The sequence below is a fragment of the Neopsephotus bourkii genome, unplaced genomic scaffold (genome assembly GCF_033783945.1).
Source record: "Neopsephotus bourkii isolate Nb327-2 ecotype Australia unplaced genomic scaffold, CSIRO-AGI_Nbou_v1 NB_1792, whole genome shotgun sequence".
In the NCBI taxonomy this organism is placed as follows: Eukaryota; Metazoa; Chordata; class Aves; order Psittaciformes; family Psittacidae; genus Neopsephotus; species Neopsephotus bourkii.
In genome coordinates, this window is record NW_026902266.1 from 13,362,438 (window position 1) to 13,388,303 (window position 25,866).

General features: G+C 41.5%; 1 protein-coding gene across 10 annotated transcripts in view; it reads left to right on the top strand.

Moving 5' to 3' along the window:
- TEAD1 (TEA domain transcription factor 1) overlaps positions 1-25,593 on the top strand; it is a 162,687-nt gene extending 137,094 nt beyond the window's left edge. For all 10 annotated transcript variants that reach the window (XM_061380368.1, XM_061380376.1, XM_061380371.1 and 7 more), the window contains 4 exons: positions 5,920-6,093; positions 17,409-17,549; positions 18,593-18,745; positions 19,714-25,593. In XM_061380368.1, coding sequence (XP_061236352.1) covers positions 5,920-6,093; positions 17,409-17,549; positions 18,593-18,745; positions 19,714-19,827 — 582 coding nt within the window. In that variant the 3' untranslated portion in view covers positions 19,828-25,593. The remainder of the gene's footprint in view (positions 1-5,919; positions 6,094-17,408; positions 17,550-18,592; positions 18,746-19,713) is intronic.
- The last annotated feature ends 273 nt before the right edge of the window (positions 25,594-25,866 follow it).

The following is a 25,866-nucleotide window of genomic DNA, read 5'->3' on the forward strand; positions in this document are numbered from 1 at the left end:
GGAGGCCCCAGCCCAGTTGTGGGGTCCAGAGCTTAGGTCCTGGGGTGAAAATATGGGCAGAGATTCCTTGAAGTCGGCCCATGTTGAGTGCTGATGCTGTGTGGAAAGACTTCTGGGTCTCACTGCTCTCGCTGCTGCCTTCACAGTCTCTCCCTTTCTTCAAACCCCACCGTTGCTGCTTGAAGCCTTTCAGCAAAATTGAAAGTGCTGATTTTACATAACTGAAGGGGAGCGCTGGTGCCAGCGGCAATGAGACAGGTACCGCAGCCCTACCCATGTCCTAGCTTGTGCGCTCACACAGCCCAAGCACTGGAAACAGCCAGGGTAGGGGCAGGTTCCTGACCAGGGAGATGTGAAAACAAGGGGAAGGAGCAAGCGTGAGGCTGTGGGGTTGCTGGCACACAGCCTGGGTGCAGTGAGCCCAGGAGAGAGGTAAAAGCAGGGGGTCTCCACAGTGGGGGGCCTGCTACCTCCCACAGCCTTGCACTGTGCCTGTAGGGAGGAGGAGCTGGGAGATGTGTGGGTTGGGCTGGCATTGGATGAGTGGCATGCTATGACTGTTCATCTCCCCTGCCCTGCCTGTGTGCTGTACCCTTGTGTTCACCCCAATGACTTTACACCTGGCAGTGCCACTGCCCCACATTGTCCATCTTGTTCCATTGCAGCTTCCCCGCTGCACCCACCCTAGAACTGTTCATCTGGGCTGCAAAGTCAAGCTCTCCAAAGTTGGGAGCTGTCCTCTACAATGCAGCAGCTAATTACATGCTCCCATTTATTTGTTCCTGCTTCATTCAGTGTAGATGGCCCTTCTTTGATAAGCAACCATTCAGTAGTTTGTTTTCTTCTGTTGTTGAAATGCATGGCCCTGTGCCCTGCTCACTCTGCACTCTAACCTCTCCTCCAAACGGAATTCGTAATTCCCCCATTTGCATTTCACAGATGTATTAGTGCAGTCATTTTTTAGATGAAGGAGCATTATTACTCACATTTGACAAACCAAGAAGTTCAGGTGCAAAAGAATGAATGGGACACTGATTTTGAGGGTCCCCTTTGATTTGCCATGAGCCTGATTTTGCAGAATACTTAGCATTATTGAGGACTTCCTATATTCAGGCATAATTTTCCCATCTGAGCACTCAGCAGTGCTGGAATTGGGACTGCAGGGTCTCAAATCAGACAGGCCAGAACTGGAGGATTCCTCTTCACTGTTGCAGGAAAGCTGATGAAAATGTTGTGCGAGCACCTTGCTCAACCAGCAAGTCCCAGCTTCACACTGGGACTCCTGTAGCATTAGCTGGGAAGTGTTGGGAACATTAATTTATCAGGGCTGAGAACTGCCCTCATTCATCACCTACCTCCCTGTTTCTGCAACCATAACATAGCCAAAGATCTTTCACTTCACATTCCTGATTCAATTCCTGAGCAGAGCCAGGCAGGAGTCTGAATGGATGGAGGTCCTCAGAAGACTGGGTTGACCTTGCAGTTGTATCTTAGCATACGAGCACAGAAAGTTCAATTAACATTTCACATGAAAACGTTAAAAATCTCACTGGCAGGAGTTGCTACAGGCTCCAGTTATAGCTTTGAAATGTTACAAGTATAACTTCCAATCTGGTTTAGTGGCAATGACAGCAACAAGAATGGAATATTCAGTTACAGTGTTGTGGTAGAAATGGGAGAAATTGTTGTCAGACGAAGTGATTTTCTTACATCAGCAGGAAATCAAAGACCACCAGATTTACCAGATAGAGCGAGACAGCAGAGCTGAGGCTGGGTGCAGGTCAGAGCTACACACAGGCTGCTGATACACCAGTGATTGTTTGCAATCAGCCCACCCCACCTGGCTCCTGTTTCCCTCCAAAAGTGCAGTTGCTGCACAGGCAGCAGTACATACTTAAAAGATGGGTTGGACTGCTCTGTGGAGGTACAGATGGAATCACTGCCTAGTGCCAGGCACTTGAGTAGTGTGAAAGGGTTGGCTTCACATCTGCACCTTAGCCACCTCTGTTTAACAAAGGACTTGGTCCTATACAGGCTTGTCAAGGCTTGGTGTTAGCTCCACAGGTGTGGGGAAGCACAGGGATGTGTCAAAGGGAGCTGTAGCAATTCACAGACCTGCATTTCATGCACTGGAAAGGCTGTTGCCTTAGAATGTAAGTGCAAAATTGATGAGGAACTGTTACAAATACATATGCTGGCTGATAAAACAAATGTAGGTGGTTTGTCTTTGTTCTGCACCAGTTTGAACGCTTGCATCCCCTGCCATTGGCAATTTGTCTTGGTTCTTTTAAATTCCTAAATGGATTATAATTTTTCTTGTGGTATTATTTGACAACAGTCATATTTCATGGCTTTACTGCATTCTTTGCATAGTTAGAATTTTTTTAAGGAAAGGAGCTCAGTAAGAGGTGGCCATCTCCAGGGCATGCCGTGTAATGCAGATGCTGAAGGCAGCTGAAAATATTCTTTGTATTTTCCTGCAGTTTTTATCCTCAAGAAATACAGGATTTGACCTGTGATGGTTTGCAGCACCTAAAGCACATTAATACCCCAATGCCAGATGCAAATCCTTTAAATGCTGTCGTGTGAGTAAATTCCTCAGCACCTAATGTACTTCAGTGGCTCTGGAATACTCAGTCTAAAATAACAGTGAATTCACAATATAATGAGGATGTTTTTAAGCTTTCAGGCACTAATCAGCTCAAAAATATGAGCATAAAACTTAGCTTCTTTGCTTTTATCTGTGCGTTAATCCCTGTCATGGAATATGTTTGTGTAAACCCAGTAGGGATCATTTCTGTATCGATTTACCCTGCTCTGAATATTAGATTATCATTTGTTAGTTCATAGAAATATGCCATATCTAATTAGGTTAGTAATGATTGTATTTAGCATAGGAATTGCAGCAACATAAGGAGAAAATAATCACACACTGCAATATCAAAATAAACATTTCTGTCCTAAGAATGTTGTCAGGTGATGTCATACCATCTGTCCTGCTGTACCCGCTCGGAAATATTGCTGCAGCAGCATCTGGTGCTTTGGCGAGCTCCACAGACAACTGTGGTAGCTTTACAGCTGCCTTTAACTTTGCTTTTACATTTAAACAGCATTAAGACTTCATGCTTCATGTTCCTACAAATGTGTTTGCTTTTACCAAAGTTTGGGATACTGAGTAATTTGTGTGTTTTCCTGGTTTGCAGAAAAGGTTCATGAATTGTCTTGGGAATTTGCAGTGGCCAGATAGAGCTCTCCCTTTCTCCTTCACTCCACAGCCACCTTTGGGAGTGGGAGAGAGGCACCCTTCCGGGGAGGATACTTCCCAGGGTGCCAGAGAACATGAGCCCTCAGTTCTGTTCCTATAGAAATGTGGCTATTTTTACAACCTGGAACAACTCCAGCAGAGAAGACTGAGAGGAAACAATCCCAAATTAAATAATAACCTAGTCACTAATGGTTGGAATGGTTTTTCAAGCCCTTACTCTGAATGAAGGAGAGCAGAGAAAAGCTTTGGGGCATCTTACATGCCCGGGGAGAGGCACTCCTAGGCAGGTTAGGGAGGTGCGGGGAGGGGGGGGGGGGGGTAATTTTTCAGAGGAGACTGAAGTGCTTATGTCTACTGGGGAATTCTCATCATTCTCCTTGAAAAATGGAGGTGTTTGCCTGCTTGCAGATAGGCTTCTGTCCATAGCCAAGTTCAGTGACCCAGTCTGTGCCCTGTCCTCCTGCAGTTCGCCCCTGGTAGTTTAGAAGTGTGACAGGAGCAGGTTTCTGAACTCCCTTTCTTGTGTTTCTGGCAGTTCCCAGCTATAGGGGACCCTGATATATTTTACTAAGTTTTTCAGTTGTCAATAAGAGACATAAGAAATGTTTAGCATGACTTCTAGTTCTTTACTCATAGTACTGCCAGCTGAATATGTGACAACAGGGTCCAGAACCTAAAGTTGGAGCTGTGGTGCGTCCTCATAACACTTTTGCTGCTACTGGCTAAAGTAACATGTTAAATCTGACCACGGACACTGTTATGGTAGGAACTCATGGTTGCAACCAGTACGATTTCCTGATGGCGTGTTAAGTGATCAGTGTGCTGCAAGCTAAAGCAGTGCTGGGTGAGGGCTAGCTGGCACACAGTCATGGGCACACTCCTGTATGCATGTATTCAGCTTGCCACTGCCCGTTTATTTCTCTGCCATGCCCGTTTTCCTCTTCAAGGCAGAAACAGCTTCTTTGGATCAGTTCTGCCCCTTTTGGGCTCTACCTGCACTAACTAAAGGCTGGGCAAGTTTTCCACTTCTGCACAGAAGCAGCTTGGCTGGCATTCTTGTTAAAGAGGGCTAGAAGGAAAATCTGTGGAACTGGTGCTCTCAGACTTGGACTGGCTTGTGCAAACACCTTAGTAAAGTGTTACACTTCCCTTTTTCCTTCCACAGAACTAAAACAGAAATACAGCCCTGTAAAAAGGCACATACTGTATCTCATTTTTGGCCCATACATAGATGAGCAATCTCTGATTCTAAATTCTGATTTTCCTGTACTAGATGATTTTTAAATAGATTTCAGTTTGAATTTCCTAAGTGCAGAAATCTAGCCAGTCCATTTCCTTTTCCCCAGAGTTTTGGACATCTGCTGGGGAAGACTCTGCTTACACCAAAAGAAGGCTTTGAGTGGTTGCCCAATTAATTTAGATTTGTCATTTCAATTTGTTCATTCGGCAGGTATATTGTAAACAGAACAGCTTAAATGAGGTCTGCTTGGGGCTTTTAAATATTTTATCTGTGCTTAGCTGTTGGGAATTGCCCCTTATATACAGCATCTGTTCAATATGACAGGGTTTTCTAGTGTTCAGTGACTATGTATCAGCTTTCCTTTAATTGAGTTAGCAAAATGTTTTGTGATCTGCATGGTTAAAAACACCAGTGTTCAATCCTGCCACTCTTGAGCTCCTTCACTCTGCTCACCTGACACTGTGAGCTGCTGACTGACTGCCAGAGGGTCTTTGGGGTTCGTCCTTCTGCTTCCGTTTCAGGTGCTGAGAGGTGCTCTCCTCTTGGAGAAATGGCAGCCCCTAAAAGTGCATGTTGGACTCAGCAGGGGGCTGCTGTGGACTGCACCAGGCCACGGATTTCCCCCAGGCAGGGAAGGGGTTGCTGAGGTGATTGCTGTGATTATAATGAGGTGTGATGGGATGAAGTTAGGAAATAGGAAATTGAAGCTGAATGTGTTTTGGCAGAGATGGTCATCCATGCTGCTAGCTCCCGAGGGAAGTGGTAGAAGTTTGGCTCTTTAATATTACATAGGTCAAAATAGTGGAGAACATATAATGAGGACCACTTCTATATTAATGGCAACATAGAGTAGCTGACATTCTTGTTATTGTCATTCTGGAGTTAAAGGAAAATCCCTTCCATTTCTATTAGTTAAGTGGCATTAGCCTATGCTATAGTTTGAGGCTGGGCTTTTTTAATAGACAAACAGGAGGTGTATATGCGTGGGCTCTGTGGCACTAGCAGAAATTCAGGCTCTGAGGAGATGGGACATTAAAAGGCATGGTTTAAAGAAGGAGAAAGAGGCTTTTCTGGTGAGCATATTCATCTTCTTATGCTTTGCAAAGGGCTCTTTATCACCGTGCTGCCACTGGGTCTTTCAGCGTGTGCTGGTCTCTTGAACATGACCATGTTTTCTGGTTTGCAGTGGAGACAAAGGTTTTTGGTGCTGATTCTTGTTCACAAGGGGCTAGGACACAGTCACTAAAGCTGCTCATGGAAATCATACTGCAGAAAATCATAGTCCCAGGAATAATGTCTGAGTCATTTAACCCATCAAAGCACACTACCCTCCACAGGAGCACACACAGACCTATGCCGAAATAAACCTCTGTTCTTTTTGTACAGCACTGATTTTCCTGTTTCTTTCTTGCAGTACAATAAACACCTCTTTGTACACATCGGACACGCTAACCATTCTTACAGCGACCCGTTGCTTGAGTCGGTGGACATTCGTCAGATTTATGACAAATTCCCTGAGAAGAAGGGCGGTCTGAAGGAACTGTTTGGGAAGGGGCCCCAAAATGCTTTCTTCCTCGTAAAATTCTGGGTGAGTAACACATGACATGGAGAATCTGTCTCATTGATAAGGCCTATGTTAACAACCTTCAGGGTGCCTGTGGAAATTTCTTCAGTTGTCATTTAAAAGCACAAAGCTGTATATTGTTCAGGTAGAACACTGGCCCAGAGCCGCTCTTGTTGACAGCTCCACAAGAAGTCTGTGTTGCAGACAACATGCAAAGGCAGATGTGTGCCCCAGCTGTGATTAACGCAGCTGCTTGGGCAGGAGCAAACAGGTACTGAGAGCCCTGGGTTGGAAATGGGGAACTGCCATCTAGTGGTCCACGGAAAATGGGAAAGCTGCAGGAATTGAGACTGCTTTTTGGTGAATCGGATGTTAAACCTTTGCCAAATGCAGATAATACAAGCATCAGTCCTGCAATCAGTCCATGCTTATGGAGATAAGACGAAGCAGGATTTGATCTGAGTGAGCACCAGGACAACTGTGAGCCTGCAAGGGTTCCAGGGTATTTCTTAAACAGTTTTTGGTTGCCAGAGCACATCTGCTTTACCCTTGCCTTTCTGTTAGTCAGCCCTGGGACTCTGCTTCAAACGTATCTGTTCATATCAGTTGTGAGTTTGAGTGAAAAAAGAAATTGAATGGAAGGCTGAGATGTATATTGATCCAGTCATGATAAATTTCATTGACACATCAGATTCTTCTTACTATATGTACAAAATCTCATGTTAGTGATGCTAAAGGTTCATCCAAAAGGTTCATCGCATCTCCAGACTGGACCTTATACTTATGTTAAAGCTTTTTCTGGTTGAGGCATTTTTGGTGGTATGCTCCTTTTCATAGCAACAGTTATCATCTAAGTATTTTAAATTTGTCTTTGAAAACCTGGGCATATTCAGGTTTAATTACAGGGTGGACAGGTCGAGGCTGAAACCAGGAAAGATAGGTCTGGAGTCACTGTTTATGGTCAGATTTGTTTGTGCTTGTTGCTTTCAGTTAACGTTTCTCTGTGACCTGAAATACTCTCCACCTTGTACGTAGCCCAGACTTCATATTTGCCAAGAGTTTCTGTGGCACCAGATTTTTTGGAACTGGAAACTGGGAATGAGGAGGGCTCTGTTTTCCCAAATATGGGTGTAGAAGGAGCTGTGCTGAACTGCAGAAGAAATCCTCTGAGAAACTCATGGGGCTTAAAACTGGGCATAGGGGCTGTAGACCAAGCATTTGAGGGCTGGCTGAGGAAGGGGGGCAGGAACAGAAGGTAGCACAAAACTGAAGCTGAAATATAGCAGGTACCAGGAGCGTGGTAAAAGCAGGTGAGTGTGTAGAGTCAGAAAGGAGGAGGAAGATGGAGCATTTGGGATGAGAAGTCTGCAGGGATACATAGGGGTAGAAGCATGCAGCAGAAACAGGTATGAGAGGTGGGAACAGGGCAAGCGTGAGGGCAGAAGAAACCTGTCTACAGAGGAATAGACTTTGGAGGACTAAATACATTTCCTTGCAAAACTTGGGCTTGAACTGAGGACCATCATCTCACCAATCCTCGTTGTTTAATAAATGCTTGTGAAACCCATGGGCAAAAATGAGTGTCACTTGTCTGTTCTCAGTTCCCACAGACTGATAAGCCTCAGACTTTATATTAGACATGGAAGCAGCAGAGATCTGTGGTACAGATGTGTACTGATGTTGTGTTGTCTGCTTTTTCTCAATGTGGAAACCAATTTTCAGGCATGCTGAATGCTCAGAGATGTATCTAAAGACAGCAGAGATCTTCTTTGGATCATTAAGGTCTGTGTTGTACTCATGACTTTGAAAATTCATGCACAGCCTTCTCTGCTTGACCTCCTATAAACAGTGTGCACCTTTAACACTCTTGCCTCAGTTCCACCTCTGTAATATGGGGGTGATACCATCCCTTCAGCTGAGGGGATCACTGACAAACACACAGCTGTTTATAAAAATCAAGGTAATGCCATGAAGAAAACCTTTATAAAATTACTAATTCTGTGTTCAGCACAGGTTTTGAGTAGCATGCAGGGAACAGGGACTGGGCCACACTGCATAATAAATATTTTATAGATGCTCAGAGGGTGAGTGTGCAGTTGTGTAGCTGAAAACTGTATCATGATGCAGTTCAGCAGTCAGGTTGGCAGGCAACCTCAACATTTCCTAACCTCACAGTGCCTTCCAATGTAATGGTTTTTAATTCTGTGTTTTATTAACTTAGAGACTAAAATCCATACAGTGCTAACATCCTTCTGAGTTACACATTAAAAATGTGGTGAGAATGTCTTCCTCAGATACGACCTTAAAATAGGCCAGTGGATTTTCTCTCTCATTAAGTGAGCAGAGGGAAGGTGACAGGAGCAGTGTTTGGGTGTCACGATGAATGCCCTCTTAGGAATAAACTTCACACCAGTGCTCCCCATCTAGAAATACATATAGGAAAACCAGAAGAAAGTTGTGTAATGAGTCATGATAATGAGATCCTAAGCTGTCAGCTCCCTGTCCTTCATTTCTTTTACCCCAGTAGAGCTTTTTTTTTTTTTTTTTTTAGAAAAAGGGTGTTGTTCCCATTTTTATGGGGAATGTTGAGAAACTGTTCTAAACAGCCACCTATTTCCAGTGTAAAGCTGACAAAGGTTGCTGACAATGGTGTTGACCCTATCAGCAACATCAAGTTTATTAATATGGAAATAGATATTTTTTGTATTCTTGTCCTTTTGAATTAAGTGTCTACTTCTGAGTCAGCATCCATCTCTCCTTATCATCCGCTACCTCCTCCTACTCTGAAAGTTCAATTTTTCCCAGGTTCTGTTCATGTGGTGTGGTTATTGCTTACTCACAATACCCTCTCTCACCCTTTATTTTACCATTTCCCCTTTCCCATCCTTTCTGTTGTTTTCTCCCTTCATTATCATTTAACCTTCTATAGTTTGCTCAGTGCTGTAAGCTAGTGCATCCCAGCATCAGAGTCCAGTGACAGCCTCCATTTTGGTGGAATTTGATTGTAACAGGAGTAAAAGAAGAACATGAATTTGTGTCACATAAATTAAGTACAGGTGAGCAATCACTGTAAAGAGAATTTACAAAAGAAAACCAGGGACTATGAGTGAAAGAAGTCAAGGGAAACCAGAGAAGGAAAGAAGGCAGGTGTTGCAGCATGCGTACGTTTGAAAGCAAAGGTGAGGATTTGGTGCCAGCAGGGCTGTAAGGCTGTAAATGGATATAAGAGAAGTCAGAATGTTGCTGGAGGCAGCATGAAGGGTTTTTTTTGTTTAGACATTAAGTCTAGTGTGGAAAGGAAAGATGGGATACAATAAGACCAGAGACAAGCACTTGCATTGAGTTAACTAAGGCAGAAAGTGGCTTAGCTGTGGTAGCTGGAGAGTAGTCCTCTTGTTCTTTCCCCTTTAGCTCTGCTTGAGGCTTCTCAGCAGCATGCTTTTTCCTGTGATGAAGGTAATAAGGTTTGATTACAAAAAAAAGTAAGAGGGAAAGGTCTCAGATCTTGCAATAAAACATTTGGCAGTTGTGGAGTTGACTTTGCAAAGCATCACAGGTATGGAGTACAAAGCAAAGCATTGCTTTGGTTTGGAGAGGTTTATTGTTTCAGACAGATTGTATCTCTTGTGAAACACAGCCTGGTACTATGAATGGGTGAGCTTCTGGCCTCAGTCCTGGTGACACACCTGGACGTCACAATTTTGGGCCTCTTCCTACATAACAGGGCAGGAGTTATAAAAGAAGAGAATTCTCCTTTTACAGCACCTCACCCAACCAACCCCACAGCCCTGCAAAGCAATTTTCTGGTCCTTGTCGTGCACCTTGAATGCAGTGACTCTTCTGCTTATCCTGCGTTGACACTGGGAACCAGAGAGTTCGAGGAAGTCACCCCAGAGACAGGCTTTCACTGTAATAGACAGAAGGAGCTTTACTTGGTATGTTGTGCACTCAGTACAGTGAAGGAACAACATACTAATGATATGGCACAGGAAATTTGTGTGACAGTGATATGAAACCAGAGATTACAGGGGTATAAAATGAAAACAGAAAATGTTCTTAAATGAATGCAAAAGGTATTTCCTAGGACTGACATGGAACTCAGACAAGGCTGCAGAGTATCTGCAGATGAAGCCTTTCCCTGGGCACAGGCTGAGTGCACAATTCTGCTCCTGTTACCCTTGTAGCTACCAAAATAAATGCAAACTGTGTAAAACATTGCCATCTAATCTTAATCTTAGTAAAGTCAACATGCCTGTTGGTTAGTTTGTACTTTAAACTGGTTTTGTGACTTCAGAAATGTCCTAAAGTTTTCTGGTCCTCAAAGTTCTGATTAGCCTATCTAAAAGCTAAAGCAGCACATGTTGCCTCTGTTGGTTTCTTGTATTGGTTCAAGTTCTACCCGTATCGATATCCAATGCAATCTCCACTGATTGCTCACTACTAGTCTTAAATTTTCTATTACTAAATAATACACTTAGGCCTCCTGAAAGACTTCAAACTAAATGATAGATTCCACCTCCAGCTTTACCTCTTAAACAATATTGCTGGCCTTGCCTTTTGGAATCACAGTGCTGACTGCCCAGCACTCTGCCTTTCCTGGCTCTCTGCTTTTTCTTGCAGGAGGTTTATGGCACATCTGTCCCACTCACACCACCTCCCTTTTGAATCCAGTATTTCTTACCCACATCCCCAACAAGAGCTTTATTTTGACCCTGCTGGTATGATCACATACATCTCCATTGACTCCAGCAAGGTAATTGCCCTAGGAAGGCATGACTCTCTACCTTTGGTCCCTGCTAGCTTTGCCAGCTCTGGAACTTGCCCTTGTTTAGCTCTAGGTCATCCAGCAAACACTTTTCACTATTAGGAGCACCTGCACCTTTAACATCAGATCAGCAGTGTGTATCTGCCCACTGCAAATTATTCTGAGTTAGCTGGTTATTTCTCTCTCATGTTTTGCCTCAATCCCCAATTGCAATTTCCGAGGCAGGGATTCTCTTTTTGCATGAAATTTCAGTGTAACTCACAGTATTGAGTAGTGGGTCTGTTCTTCCATTGGGATTCTTAGTGTAAGCCCACCTTGCAATAATGTGGCCCATGAATTTTGTGTCTCTGACACTACCAAACACTCTGTGCCAACCTGGATGCTGACTTCTGCAGCTACAGGAACAGATAAAAGGAGGAGGGATATTTTGTAAGTAGTGACATGAGAAAAAAACAGCTCACACAAATTAATACTGGGCTGTCGGGCTGTCTACAAAGCTGATCCACTGGCTGAATTTTAAATGTCCGTAGTAGCTGCAACTACGTTTCAAACTGAGGAAAGCTTAGTCAGAGCTCAGCGCAACTCTCAAATAAAGACCCAAACTCATCTGAAGATGCACGGATGGTATTAATTGATGTTTAAAATGAATGCCTCTATTTGCAGGAATCTGCAATGCAAACTAGGAGTTCCAGAAAGTAATGCATATTATAATTAGGGCAAGCTTTTAAAGATGCTTTGAAGTCTTAAACATTTTTTGAAATTCAAATGTGGGATGGAAATAAAGGAATCTACACAATAAAGGGGCATTAAATTATGTCCCCCAAAATTTCACTGTTTTATAGATGTAAATATATGCCATAATTAGTGGTAAGTAACATGAGGACGATAGTTAAGTTTTTTCCTATTCTTATTCAAAACAGCTGTGGCATGAAAAATAATGCTCTTTCTCTTTGTGATACACTGGAACAAACAATTTACCCATGTAATCAGTGTTCAGAAATGGCTTGTGCCTGTGGCCTCCTCCCACCCCCTCCTGAATTTATCCCCATGTGCCTCCAGCCGTCTTAAAGGGTACAGAGGAGAGTCTTTGTGCCCTTTATGGCTACGGCCACAATTGTGGCTACTGCCTTTTTTCATTTCTGTCTATTTTTACATGTAATTTATATTGCATAATCTAGAATGTTGGGTTTCCCTCCGCACACACAGACACACATGCACACTCGCCAGCTTTGACTGGCAAATGATCTGCAACTCACAAATGGGATCTGTAATGCAAACGGCTCTACGGCCAGCATGCAAATGTATGCAAAACAAATTAGATATGAAAGAAAGCAGACATCCATTTTCTTTTCCCCATCGCAACCCTCTCGGTGCAGGGAGCTCACGTGGTGCCTGTGGAGGAGCCCTTCACAAATTGATGCAGGGGCATTAGCGCTAGAGGCTGGATAATGAGTGGAAGGGCCAAGCAGCTGGGAAGCTGGAGCAGCTTGGCCTGTCCATCACAAGCAGAACCATGTGGCAGACCTGGACGCGATTCCTGAGCCGCAGTGTAACGCACGGTGAAACGTGCCAGCGACCCAGATGCTCCCGTTGGAAAAACTTGCTTCACAATTTGGAATCTCTGTTCTTTGATCGCTCTTTGGAGAGGAGGGGGAGGGGAGGCATGATGTGGTCATATGAGTAACACACCTCTCTGCAGTCAGCAGTTGTTAAAGCCTAGGTATTGTTAATAAGTGACCTTCTGTACTTAATGTTAACTACTGAATGCCAGCATAGATTGCTCGGGCCCTCCCCAGATCCCACTGTTTCCAGTAGGTGCTGTTTCCCTTCTACTCAGCAGGAAGGATTTAGACTCGACTCAGCAATTTTTGCTGGAGTTGGTTTTTTGTTAGCCAAAGCTGTTATTATTGCGCAAGTGCTCTACCCTCTGCCCCCCCCTTTAACGCAGAGCCTGAGAGCTCTTCCAAAGTGAATGTGAAGATCTTGGTTTAATTATTTATTTTTACCCTATTTTGGTTGCAGCTGGCTCTGTTTTGGTGCTTGCTCTGGCAGAGACTTCTCAAAGCAGCATGTCAAACGCTGGGTGCTCTTAATATTTGATATTTTCAGTGCTATCCATTGACAAGCTATGCTTTATTAATGAATTAATCATGCTCCTTCACAGCCACTGTGGATAGGGTGCCAGAAAGCTTAGTGCTTCTCCCACCTCCACATGCATTCAGCTAATATAAATCTCAGCTCTTTGAAAGAAACCAAAATTAGAGTTTTACTCTTGAAAGAATAAAAAAATAAATAAATTCCAATTGTGGTTTTAAGTTCTTGGGGTTCTTTCCCTAAATTACGTAGATCTTGTATTTTAAAATTCAATGAGTAAATGGACTCCTGTTCATCACATGTGATCATGCCATATTTGAAGTGCCATAATACTTGAAATCATGCAAATATATTTGGAATTCACAAGGTTATTTGTCTGTATGTGCTACAGCAGTGCTCACCCATCCTAATTCCTGGAGCCATGGGTCAGAGGGTAGTTGCATGTGAAGGTGTACAGAAGGGAAAGCTGGTTTAGAGCCCAGGAAGATACCCTGTTCAGATCCAAGTCTGAACTGCTAGAGAACAAAGTACAGAGGAAATAATGAGACAAAGGTGGTTGCAGCATGGGAGGCTGCCAACAGCACTGCAGAATCTTCACTGTTGTCACATTTTGCACAGGGATCACTGGAAAAGAAAATTGTAAGGAAAGGGTTAATTGAGGTTAATAAGATAAATCACTATAGTTTTGCTATTATTATGTTTATCTAGTCTTGCTACTTCTGTATTATTATAGGCACTGAAGCTCACTAAGTAACGTGGCTCTCTGGACAAAAAGCCTACTTGAACTAGTGCATGCCTGTTAGTTACATATTTAGCTTGGTTAAGAAAAAGACCCCAAGTAATGGTGATTCCACCACATCTGAAAATTCTGCCACTATTTCATTGCCATCAGGGTTACCTGCCTCTGCCTTGTTTCTCATTTAGCTTTAGTGCAGCTTTAACTTTCTGTCTTCTAATGTCCTTTTCTGCAAGATTTAATCTATCAGAAGACTCTTCCCCATGTAGCAACTTGTAGGCTATGACAAAGTCGTGGAAAAACTTCCCTTGGAAAAAGTAAGTAGATGGAGTTTCATTAGTCATTCACTACAAAGGATATTTTCCAGACCTGAACTCATTCTTGTAACTCCTTTCTGAACACTTTCCAATTTTCCAACATCCTTTCAAAAATGTAGACACAAAAACTGGAATCAATACTGTAGTAAGAAGCCTGCTAAATCTGAATGCTGGGGTAACGCATCACCTTATTCCTGCTCAAAGCTACATCTACAACTCCTGTAGCCAGAGTGAGGCCCATTTTTAGCACAGCCTTTTTTAGCCTCATAACCTTGGGCGGAGGGAAGAAACTGAAATTTAGTTGTGACCCACTTCGGTCGGTTCAAGGAACGCAATTCTGCTTTCAGGTGTATGTGTTTAGACAACCCCCTTGCTGTGTAAGCCATGACAATATAATTAGCAAGTCCCACACCACTGTGTTTTAACCCAAGTTTTGTGTTTTAACCAGCAGTGAAAGTCTGTCCTCCTTTTCTAAAGGAATTCAGCATGGAACAAAGCTTTGAACACTTGGTTCAGAATGCTCCCTTTTAGCAACTACAGGCACTCCTCCCCAGTGTTCTTGTACTCGGCCTCCAGTGAAGAAGTTTGAACCCAGACTGAAGAGAAAGATTTGTTTTAGTATGTGAGAACAGACTTTTTTTTCAGCATTGAAAGAGGCTTTGGTGAAGCCTTCATTTAGGAGCATTTGATGTTGCCAGCTCTTAGGATTTTTATGTTGGTGTTATGCTTTTTGGAGGAGTCTGAAAGCTTCAGCTCTCAGCAATCTGTAATTTGTTTTACTGTTGTTTTCAAGGAAGGACAGAGTTTTCTTCTTAAACACCTTTGTTACGTGCTACACTCAAAATAATCAAAGTGAAAATAATTCACATCTAGATTCTCATCATGGGACTTTTGCAACAATGCATGATTGCATAAGAGTAAATCATGACATTTGTGTTATAATTTCAACTGTTCCTCATTCATACATCGGGGCCCCAGCCTGTATTTTTTGTGTACACAGGACTCCTGGTGATTTCAGCACGAGTTGGAAGATGTGGGAGTGATCAACAGGGTGCCAGATGGCCACACGTGTTACTTTCCAGGTTAAATGTCAGCATGTAAATACAACGATTAGTTTTTTTCAGTGGGTTTCAAAATCAGAAGGCAGCGGAGAAGAAGTTATTCCTATTTTTAACTCTATACAGAGTTGTTATTGCAGCTTGAAATGTAAGGTGTGTGCGGCTGTCTCTGGCAACATGAAATTGTGAGTGTTGTAGTTACAGTTTCTTAAATATTTTGCCTTTATCTGAAAGGAAAAGAAAAAAGGAAGAAAATGCGTTGCTAGTAAAACTGTATTTATTTGAGCAGCAGGAATAACCACTTGTAAAGATGCTATTATTGTTGTTTATTGTTGTTGGTTTTGTAGTTGCTGTTATTAACAGGGCAATTGTTTTATAAGAAATGCCCATTTTTCAGACACTCCGGAGGAGCCACTGCGGCATGGCTGATGGCTGCTACAGTTTGTCATGTTTAGATGTTTGTCATGTTTCAATTGCAAACCAGCTGTGCTGGCAAATTGCTTATTTGCAATTAGCTCAGAACAATTTCTTACAGCTCCCTGTGAACACACTGCTTTAGATGTACATTAAACATTAACTGCTGACCACATGCAAAACATGTGCAAGAAACAAGGTGTAATAGCGATAGGATTTCTTTCTGTAATGCAAAATACATGACTATAGGGCTGTTTGTTTGTGTTACTGTGTGTAAACCTCAGGAGACTTCTCCACTGATTAATTTACCAAAGCCAGCCTGAAGTAATCTTAGACCTGTGTCTTCTGTGTACCACAAACTAACTCAGTCTGTGCTATTATCAGCATATTGCCTCAGAATATTGTACCGCAAATAAGGACTGTAGACACTAAGTAGAATTAATGAGTTGCTGCCTGGTTAAAAATTAAATAGCAGTTACAAATGACCTGAGCTATAGTGAAGGCGGGATTATAAATGTTCCACACTAAGTAGCAAAAAGTCATAGACTCACAAAATGGTTTGGGTTGGAAGGGTCCTTAGAGCTCATCCAGTTCCAACCCCTTGCCACAGGCAGGGATACCTTCCACTATACCAGGTTGCTCAAAGCCCTGTCCAACCTGGCCTTGAACACTGCCAGGGATGGGGCATACATAAAATTGGGTTTATAAAAAGTCTCAAGGTAGACATGAAGGTATCTGTCGAAGTCTTTATGTTTTGTGTTATTTTTTCAGTAGCAATAAAACCAATCTGAGCTAGACTTGCAAGTGAAACAGCTGCCAAAGAGCATTTCCCAGCTAAAATGCTCATCTCAGAGTAAGATAAAAATTCAGGCACTTCTTAGATGTTAGGCTGCAGTAGCTGATCAGCTATTTCCACATAAAACGAAAACCCTGCCCACTTTCTCCCTGGGCACCAATGATGTCAGCAGAGCTAATGCCTGAATCAACAAATCCAGCTGTGGATCTCCCTAGACTCTCCCTGTATCCACATTAGTGCTCTTTTAAGTTGAGGGCTTTTGAAAATGGATTCATGATTACAAAGAGCACAGTGGCAGAACAGCTTCAGTGCTGCTGCTGCAGGCCCAGGAGGCTGGGATCAGCATGTGACCTGTGCTGCTGCTTTGTAGCCAAATTAGTCATGCTGTGCACAGGACTTGGATTCGGATATAAATAATTAAAGGTAGCACTGTTCCTCACTTGATCCTGCAAGCCTCCGTCTCTGTTGCGAGATATCAGAGGCAGCTGGATAGCTGTTCAGGCTGCACAGAAACACTGAAAGAAATAAAATACTTGCAGTAATATTTTATTGGCGTGGAGGCACGGCTCACTGTGCACACAGCTCCTGTGGAGCCTGAGTTGCATCATACAGCTCCCTGAAATCAAGTATTTTGCTTAATCAGGGCCATATCATTTGACGGAGTCTTATCAGAGGTCGATTCCCATGTTGTGCAGCTGCCTCCCTTTGCTGTGAGGATTTCATTGCTTTAAGAAAGGCAAAGGAGAAAGTGAGAGCTGTGTCCCCTCAGGAGCAGGATGGCTGGTTCAGCTGAGCCTGCAGGGCAGGCTCCCTCCAGAAGAGTTAGCTCTGGAGCCAAGCTCCTCGCGGGCGATCATCCCTTTGCTCCAGGGACTTCATCAGCTCTCTGCCAGACAAGAACATCACCTGTACCCCAGAGAAATATGGGGTTGTCTTTTGTTGTTTAAAATTTGATGAAATTGTTACTTCCCTTAGGTTTCTGCTGCAACAGTTAGGCAGGCGCTTTCCTGACAGACTCTTTACCCTGTCATTGTTGCCACTGTAACACTTCCCCCCCCCCCCTTATTTCTGAACAGTGAGCTGGTTGGTTACAGCTTATGCTACTGACACTGCCAAGTGAAAAATAACTTATTCAAAATCTATTATTCTTTCCCAACAGGCTGACTTAAACTGCAACATTCAAGATGATACAGGAGCATTTTACGGCGTCACTAGTCAGTACGAGAGCTCAGAAAACATGACAATCACCTGTTCCACCAAAGTCTGCTCATTCGGAAAGCAAGTAGTAGAAAAAGTAGAGGTGGGTGTTGTGATGCATGGGATGATTCTCTGTTTCCATTTCATTCCACTGAGGCTTTTCTCTCTCTTTGCCTTTATTTTGGTCTTATCTGGGTTTTATTTTCTTCCTCTAATCCTTCCTGAAAGAGTATTTTCCTTCCAGGCAGCGTTTGGGTTCATTTTAAGCACCGTGTGAATGATGACACTACAGTTACCTGTACAGAACTGTATGGCATGGTCAGGTAGCTAGGTGGCTTACTGTATAACAGTACTGCAGTTGTCTAACTTGCCTTCTGTGTACTAAGCCTCACACCCCCATCTGTTATCTCCAATAACAGTTTCTGCACAGGAATTTTAGCCTAGAGCTGCAGGTCAGGCCTTTGGAGATGTCCTGGTTGTGGTTTATGCCCTTCTTATACTAAATATATTTTCTGTGCATGGTGACCATATGTTTTCCACCATTTCCATTATTCCAAGAGTAAAGAAAGCTCCAAATCCCCACAAGCCACAGAGTAGCTCACTGAGCAATTGGGCAGCAGGAGTCCAAGAGCCACAGCCTTCACCTCCTTCAGTCCCTTGTGAGTCCCTGCAATCTGAATCAGGGACTCAGCTTTCTTCCAACTGTAGTGTTGCATCTTTCTGTAATGCATAAATCACCTATTGCATCATGGAATAATATAGCTATGCATGTATATTTATGCATAAACATACAAGCTTATTTATTTTTGCTGTTCCCTTTGGAGACAGTTGCCTTGAAACTACTATAAAATCATCTTAGCACAAAGATTTCTGCCCAGTTCATTTTTATTTGACTTGGACTTAACCTCTCTGTAAGCCTCAGCTGTTTTTTAATTTACAGGTTAGAGAACAAGTAGTGATACTATAACTTTACATAATTAAGGGCCCTTGATTTTTTAGAGGGAGCTAGCAAGCAGGTGCGTGTGTGTCTGAGAGCCACTTCCTCATTTTCTCTGTCTAGACAAAGAAAGAAAAAAACCCACATTTAGCATTTACTTTTTTGCTATTTTTGAATTATCATAGTCTAAACACTATTTTTTTCTTTAGACTGAATATGCAAGGTTTGAGAATGGCCGATTCGTGTACAGAATAAATCGCTCTCCAATGTGTGAATACATGATCAACTTTATACACAAGCTGAAGCATTTACCAGAGAAATACATGATGAACAGCGTGTTGGAAAATTTCACAATTTTATTGGTATGGACTCACTTTTTGGTTTTCCATCCCTAAAATTCTTCCAGGCTTTGCAAGGCTTGCTTAACCTGTAATATTTAGAATATTTAGTTTCCAAACCCCTTAGTCGTATTGCTTACTAAACAATTCATCCCGTTGAGTTCATAGTAGTACTCTTGGAACGGTGTGCTATAGACACTGAGGATGAAAAGCTAAGCTGGCTGAAAACACGCACACCTTTATTACTTTCAAAACAACTCGGCTTACTGCTCAGCTTTTCTCATACCAGCCTCTATTTGGTGTTTGTAGAGAGCCTGAGGCAGTAACTTTGAACCAGCACATTCATCTGGTGTCTTCTCACTGAGATGTCAGTTTAAAACTGCAAATGTCACTGGTGTTAATTAGTTCTTGGGCCAGGAAGGCATGCAGTAATGGCTACACCCAACAGGTAATCTAAAGCATGAAGAAAAAGCCACATAGTGGCCTTTAAGCCAGTTTCATCCAGCTACCCAGCTAGTTTTCACTGTGGCTTTGTAGTGGCATCTCAGCCAAGTATTTGGAACCATGTGCTGCTGCTGCCGCCACTGGATTGAGGAAGGACTGAGGGTTGGTGGCACGGGAAGAGGTAGGACCATGAGCACAGTGTCATGTGCTGCCCGATCAGCTGCCTTTGGCAAGCAAACACAAGGTGATAAGGGCATGCTGGTTTCCATCTGCTGAAGTGGGGCTCAGGGGGAGGAGGGCTGAGCCAAGGCCACTTGGTGGTGGCTCATGGCCAAGCAGCCAGGATGGGGTGAGTGTCAGTGCCCTCTGCCAGGAACACCAGCACACAGCCATGGAGATCGGTTTAAATTGCCAAAGAGAGCACAAGAGGACACATTTAAAACAGGCACATCTAAAGATTGTCTAAATTAAGCCACTCATCTCTTGTTTTGGCCTTGGTGTTTCCAGGTTTCTAATATATGATTTACCTCTTCCTTCCCCTCAAACAGGTTGTAACAAACAGGGATACACAAGAAACCCTGCTCTGCATGGCTTGTGTATTTGAAGTGTCAAACAGCGAACATGGAGCACAGCATCATATCTACAGGCTTGTAAAGGACTGAGCAGTTATTTATATATACACTTCATTTCACTTCTTTATCAAAACACAGACTGTAAACCTCAACACTAAGTGGCAGTGCCTCTGGCCCAACTTTCACCCACATTTTTCTAAAGCCTGTTTTAGTGAAGTCATTTTTAATGTGTTCATATATAATTGTAGCTGTGAAATTCTGGTACAGTTGTAAAAATTATTTCTAAAACTAAGCGTTCTTCAAATTTGTAACCACAGTTCCTTGGGAAGACTGTATTTAAGAACCTACCGCCTCTCTCTGTGGAGGCCTATTTTTAATTCTGATTGATAGAAAAATGTATGACAGAGCATTTGCCATGGGGAAAACCTGACAGCGCATATAAGAATTTATTTTGGGTTTTTTTCCAACATGAAATACTTGTTTTACAATGCAAGTGAAATTGAAATGGATCTTTAGCTATAACTGTAAATGAGTACACAAAGTTAATAATCTTTATAGAATTATCTTTGTAACTAATTAGGGTGGAAGATATGGACGAATGTAATTCACTAAATTATTTTGTAAACTGAAACATTTTTCTGTTTGAAACCAAATGAAAACTATAGCCTTAAGAAATGCCTGATAGAAACAAACAGGTCCTAAAATTAGGCAAATTTTGTATTTTTTTCTCAATGCTAAAACTAATCTTCTAATCCATTAAACTTTCAAACAGGTATTGCAGAGAAAGAAACGTCATCCCTTATCCCTAACATATCTAGTGTATTTTAAAAGAGTATAAAGTTGTATTGTACTAATATGAAAATTTGATTATTTAATGAAAAAGATGGTTCATTTTGCAATAAGTAGGTAAATACTGAAGATTTAGACTTGCATTATATGTAGTCTCGTGTGTGCGGTTATATTTTATATGGACGACAATGTTTTCTAATAAGTTGAGCAAAAAACTTGCGATTTTGAAATTAACAGAGGAACGGAAACTGACATTGCGACAGCATCGTGTAGTTTGTAAATGGAAAGCAAAACACGTGTTTGAAAGAAGAGTATGTTCATCTCTGAAAGGATCAACAGCTTTAATATCTATGAGACGCTAGAAAAATCACAACCAACATCAGGCAAAGAAGACTGGAAAGTGGAGAGATTTCTTCTCCTTTTCCTCTTCATCATGGTGCTCTTACACCTCTCCCAGTTGTCTCTCCAGTTCTGACTGGCGAAGACCTTCTATGAAACAAGCAAATACATACGTACCACAGGGGGTCTGATGTCCTTTTGCATCCAGATGTGGTAATATTCATTCTTCTAATTGATATATTCAGGGAAGACTCCAGAAAGTGAAGTACAGCTGGAGGTATTTTAATACTGTGAGGATTTGAACCACGGAGGTGGGTGTGAGTGATTGTCTGAGGTACGCACATGTGAGAGAACTAGTCTCATTCCTCCTGGCTACACCAGAGTGTTGCTCAGTGTCTTTTCTGCTGCTGCACAGCCAGCACTGCCCCTCAGTTGCCCAAGCAGCAGTTGTTTCAGCAGGTGTTGGGCCAGCAGTGAGTTCTTAGACAAAGCATTTGTCTGAAAGGCTGAGGGCTGCCCGGCCAAGCACAAGCCACCTTAAAGATCAGTCCTGAGCTACTGGAAGAGTGTGTTCTTGGGAAGGTCTTTTGCAGTCCTGAATCAAAATTAATGTTTAGCAGGCCCCTTCTCCCTACCCTTCACCAATATGTGCCCATGCACAATTTAAGTATAGAATTTACTCCCAGGCACAGTGCTGTACTCTTCAAAAAGCCAGTCTATTTTTTATTGTTATTATATTTCTGCATACTGCTTTCTGTTAGAATTGCCCTTAGTCAAATCATCTAGACTTAGAATATAGCAGGCTCGATAGTCAGACCATGTTCATACTTAACTATGGTGAGGACCCTGGTTAGAGGACAATACAACCATCCCTAAGGAGAAAGGTGCCTGCTTAAATTCCTTAGCCTGCCGCTGATTCTGCTCTCATGGGTGGATCTCTGCTGTGATGTCTAGTTGTTACCTGCTTGTGGATATTAGGGCTGATGATCTTTCAGTTTATATTCCATGAACTGAACAGAGAAATACGTCCATGGTAAGGTCTCTTTTAACACTCATTTTGAACACTAACAATCACATCAGGAAAAGCACTGCATTGTAACAGCCTAACGGTAGCCCTTTATTCTAAGCACTTGGTGTTACAAGTCAAAAACTACTTTTTGTTTTGTTTTGTTTTATTTTGTTCTAAAGTTGTCTTTTATTTAGGGTTTGAATGATGGGTTCGGTGATCTTTTAATTTTTTTATTTTTTTTATAAGAAGCAAACTTTTTGAGGCATATAAGATATGTAAGTCAATCTGCAAAACCAGGTACAGGTTTTTTAATAGGATCTGGCACACTACATATGCCATAACTATAGGGTATAAAGTCACACTGTTTATTGGTGTTCACATATGTAATATTAGGGAACCTACTTCCATTGTCTTTTCTTTACACTTCTGTAAATGATCCATACCCTGTATATGTTAATTCTTAAAAGCCTTAATCCTTCAACTGTTCAGTGTGGGGTGTGTAGTCCAACAGGCTGCCTGTAAACTGTGAGCTCTTTTGTAAGCTGGAAGTACTTCTCTTGTTACTGTTACTTTTTTGTAGGAACCTTTTAATTGAGAGCTGCCAAAGCATTACAATATGCAGTGCCTTAGCATTATATTAGAAGTACCTTTAGCCTCTTAACGTAAATCCTATATATTGTTTTATTAATTGGTTCCATTTAAAAAAAATAATAAAAATCTGTATTTTTTCCCACAGAAATGCTCTTTGACTGCTTTGTCTAAACCAACTTTCAGTACAAGTCAGTCCCATCACTACACAGTTAAATGCCTATACCAAAAGGAAAGGTTACAGATTCTTAGTTCTCCGTGCAAAATGAATTGTATTAATAAATGCTGCCTTTTTAAATTTCATGACCAAATAATTAATTGTGACTCTTCTGCACTCTAGCATGAAAGTGCCTTTGGTTTGAAATTCCAGCTTAGAAAAGTGCTGCCATAATAATGACAATTTGTAGAGAGACCAAAAATATTTAGTTATCACCGTAATGCCTTTGGTTTATTGGAATAAGTTGAATCTACAGGCCTCCATTCACAAAAGAGCACCATTTCTAGCAAAGTATTTTTGCTAATGATCAACCTACTGAAGAATAATCTACTGTTTGCCATTTCTGACAGCATTGCAAACCAGCAACTGATTTGTCTGTGATACAAAAGTGAAAATGCTTCAATTTATATTCTTTTCATCCAGTTGTGCATCTGCATAATGAGAGATCCATACACTGCAGAATTTCAGACAGTGGACAAATGTGACTTTATTGTTCTCCTCTAATAATATTTTGGTATCTGTGAAGATTTTTTTGTTTAGACCGAAGATTTTGTTTACAAAGTTGTGCATGCTGAAAGTGAGATGCATAAAACAAAATGGAAATGGAGAACAGAGAACAGCTAGGGTAAATGCAATTGTGTGTTTCTAAGCATTGAGATGTTGAGTGTGAGCGTTGGGGATGAAGGTGCTGTTAGAAAAACTCTGGCCAGCACAATTCAAAACACAGGGTTGTTTTGTTTTGGTTTTCTCCCAGATGATGTCTTGGAAAAAGTTAATCAGCTCCTCTTAATACTTTATCTGTATTTCATACCTTCTGTGAACGGGGGCCATACTGTACAGCGCAACTAAAAGTAATGGGAAGAGGAGCAAGATTTAAGAAAACAATGTTAGAAAGAACAAATATCAGCAAAACCAAAAGCTGTCAGAAGGATTATATAGTTGTGAATACAATTTTAACTTGATTTTTAAAGTATTTGATGAAAACTAAGATTAACTTTTTATATATAGAAATATTGTGACACTGTGTGGTAAATATTGTGATAATTCAACTTGCCCATCTCTAAAATATTATTTTTGTTATTCCTTCAAGGTCTAAATCTCACTTACCTCTATAAGACAAGTAATCCTGTTGAAGTCAATGAGACTGAGGTAGGGCAAAGACACTTTCGCCCCACAAGTAGAGCAGGTATCTTACCAAACATTTCAGCTGTGGTAGTCAGTATTTGTGATAAACCACACTTCTGTCTTGTTAGGATATTAAAATAAACATAATGGTACCATTTTGTGCTGTTAAAAATTACTGCTAACAAATGTAGTTTTACTTACTTGAATTCCAAAAGGATTTTATTTAGGTACTGCACCACTATTTTGAAGGAATTGCAGATCTAATGCCTGTTTCTCACTTTCCCTTTCACTGCAGCTACAGCTCATTAAGTAGGTCTGGCAGTAGCTTCCTCTGTTGCGACGTCCACAGGTTTCAACTGTGGAGCTATCTGAAATAATGAAGGGTGTACATTAATGTTGAATGTAAGTAACTGTCCAGTTCAAGGCAGATACAGCATTTGACGTACTAATCCAGATCTATTTATTTCTCCACTGCAAGTCCTAGGGCATACTCGTGTTCTGTAGCAGTTCCCCTAACACTTTTCCTGGATCACTCGCTCAGTCATACTGAGAAACCTTTTGTTTGCCCTTTACTTGACCCATGCTGATACACGTACCCAGTCCCACAGCAGATGTGTATGACAGAGTCCAGTTTTGTACTTTTCTCAGGATGATCTCTTTTCCCCCTCTCATCTGTCATAACGAGACGTTTAGCCCCCTAAAAAAGATTGAGGCTGGATAAGTCAAAGTACAAGAAACACTCTGGACATCACCATCTTTTTAACTTTTCAGGTCATTCTTGCTGAGATCATGTAATTAGTTTTAGTGTGTAAATTAAATCTTAAATGCACTCAGTTGACTAAAAGGAGATGGATCCCTGTTACCTCCTTACAGAATATGTGTTTTTGGTTTTGTTTTGTTTTTATGGGCCTCCTGTTCAGGCTCATGACTGCAGACAAAAAATACAATATGTGCCTGAAAAAAAAAAAAAAAGACAAAAGAATTTTATAACATTGAAAACCTGAATAGCCTTTAATTCTTCAGTACATTTTATGTAAAACAGGTTGGGGTTTTGTTTTGTTTTGGGGTTTTTTTGCCATGTGCATTTGTTCACATTTGTAAATGACTTAATGGAATTCTCACTTTATGTTTATTTGTGTAATGTGTATAAAATGGGTTTGTGACTTAAGCATATTCATATATGGTCAGTGGTTACTTTAATATTGTACTGCTGCTGGTAACTTTTGATGTAGAACTTGCCTTTTGACGATAAAGTACCTCTAGGTTAGACAGTGAGGGAAGGCTCTTTGAAAAAAGTGAATGTTCTCCAATGTTTTCTTAACATATTTGCAGAAGCTTTCAAAAGGAGTTTCAGTCAAACCTCTTGGCAGTACAGTATTCCTGTATTTGTTATTGTCTGTGTGTAGGTACTGGTACCTTTTTTTGTTTAAAATGTTTTAAGTGTTGGCTTTAAAGTGACTTTATCTTTAGTATGATAGTAATATGAAAATTATAGGTTTTGTGTGCAGAGAATTTTTTTATAAAGTGCTTTGTAAAAAAAAATGTATTCTAGCTTTCGCGGTACATATGTGTGATAACTTTAATATCCATGACAGTTAAGTGCAATTATTTCATCACTCTAAAAATGCTATTTTTGTGTCGGTTACTGCAGGTGTTTTCATGTCTTTGCAAAGTGACACATTTTGATGCCTTCTTGATAAAGTGGTAGAATTTTTGTAGCTTTCTAGAAACTTTGTATTCATACAGTATCGATTGAAAATAAAGAAAATGAAAGTGTTTTGTGCATTTAGCTTAATCTCTTATATCAATCACTTTCTTAATGTGGAGTGCACCGTCCACAGGCAATAGCTGTGTATCTACCCTTTAGAGGCATGGGACACCCAGCAGGGTTTAGGGAGAACACTCAAGGCTGGCACATCTGGAAGCTGTGTTCAACAATGAGTCCGTATGCGTTCTGGCATTTCACCATCAGGAAAGGTGACTGCCTCCAGCTTGTGTGTCTTCCTAAAGAAACAGTGGTGGGTTTTTTTAAACATGATTCCTTCCAGAAGGACACTGAGCT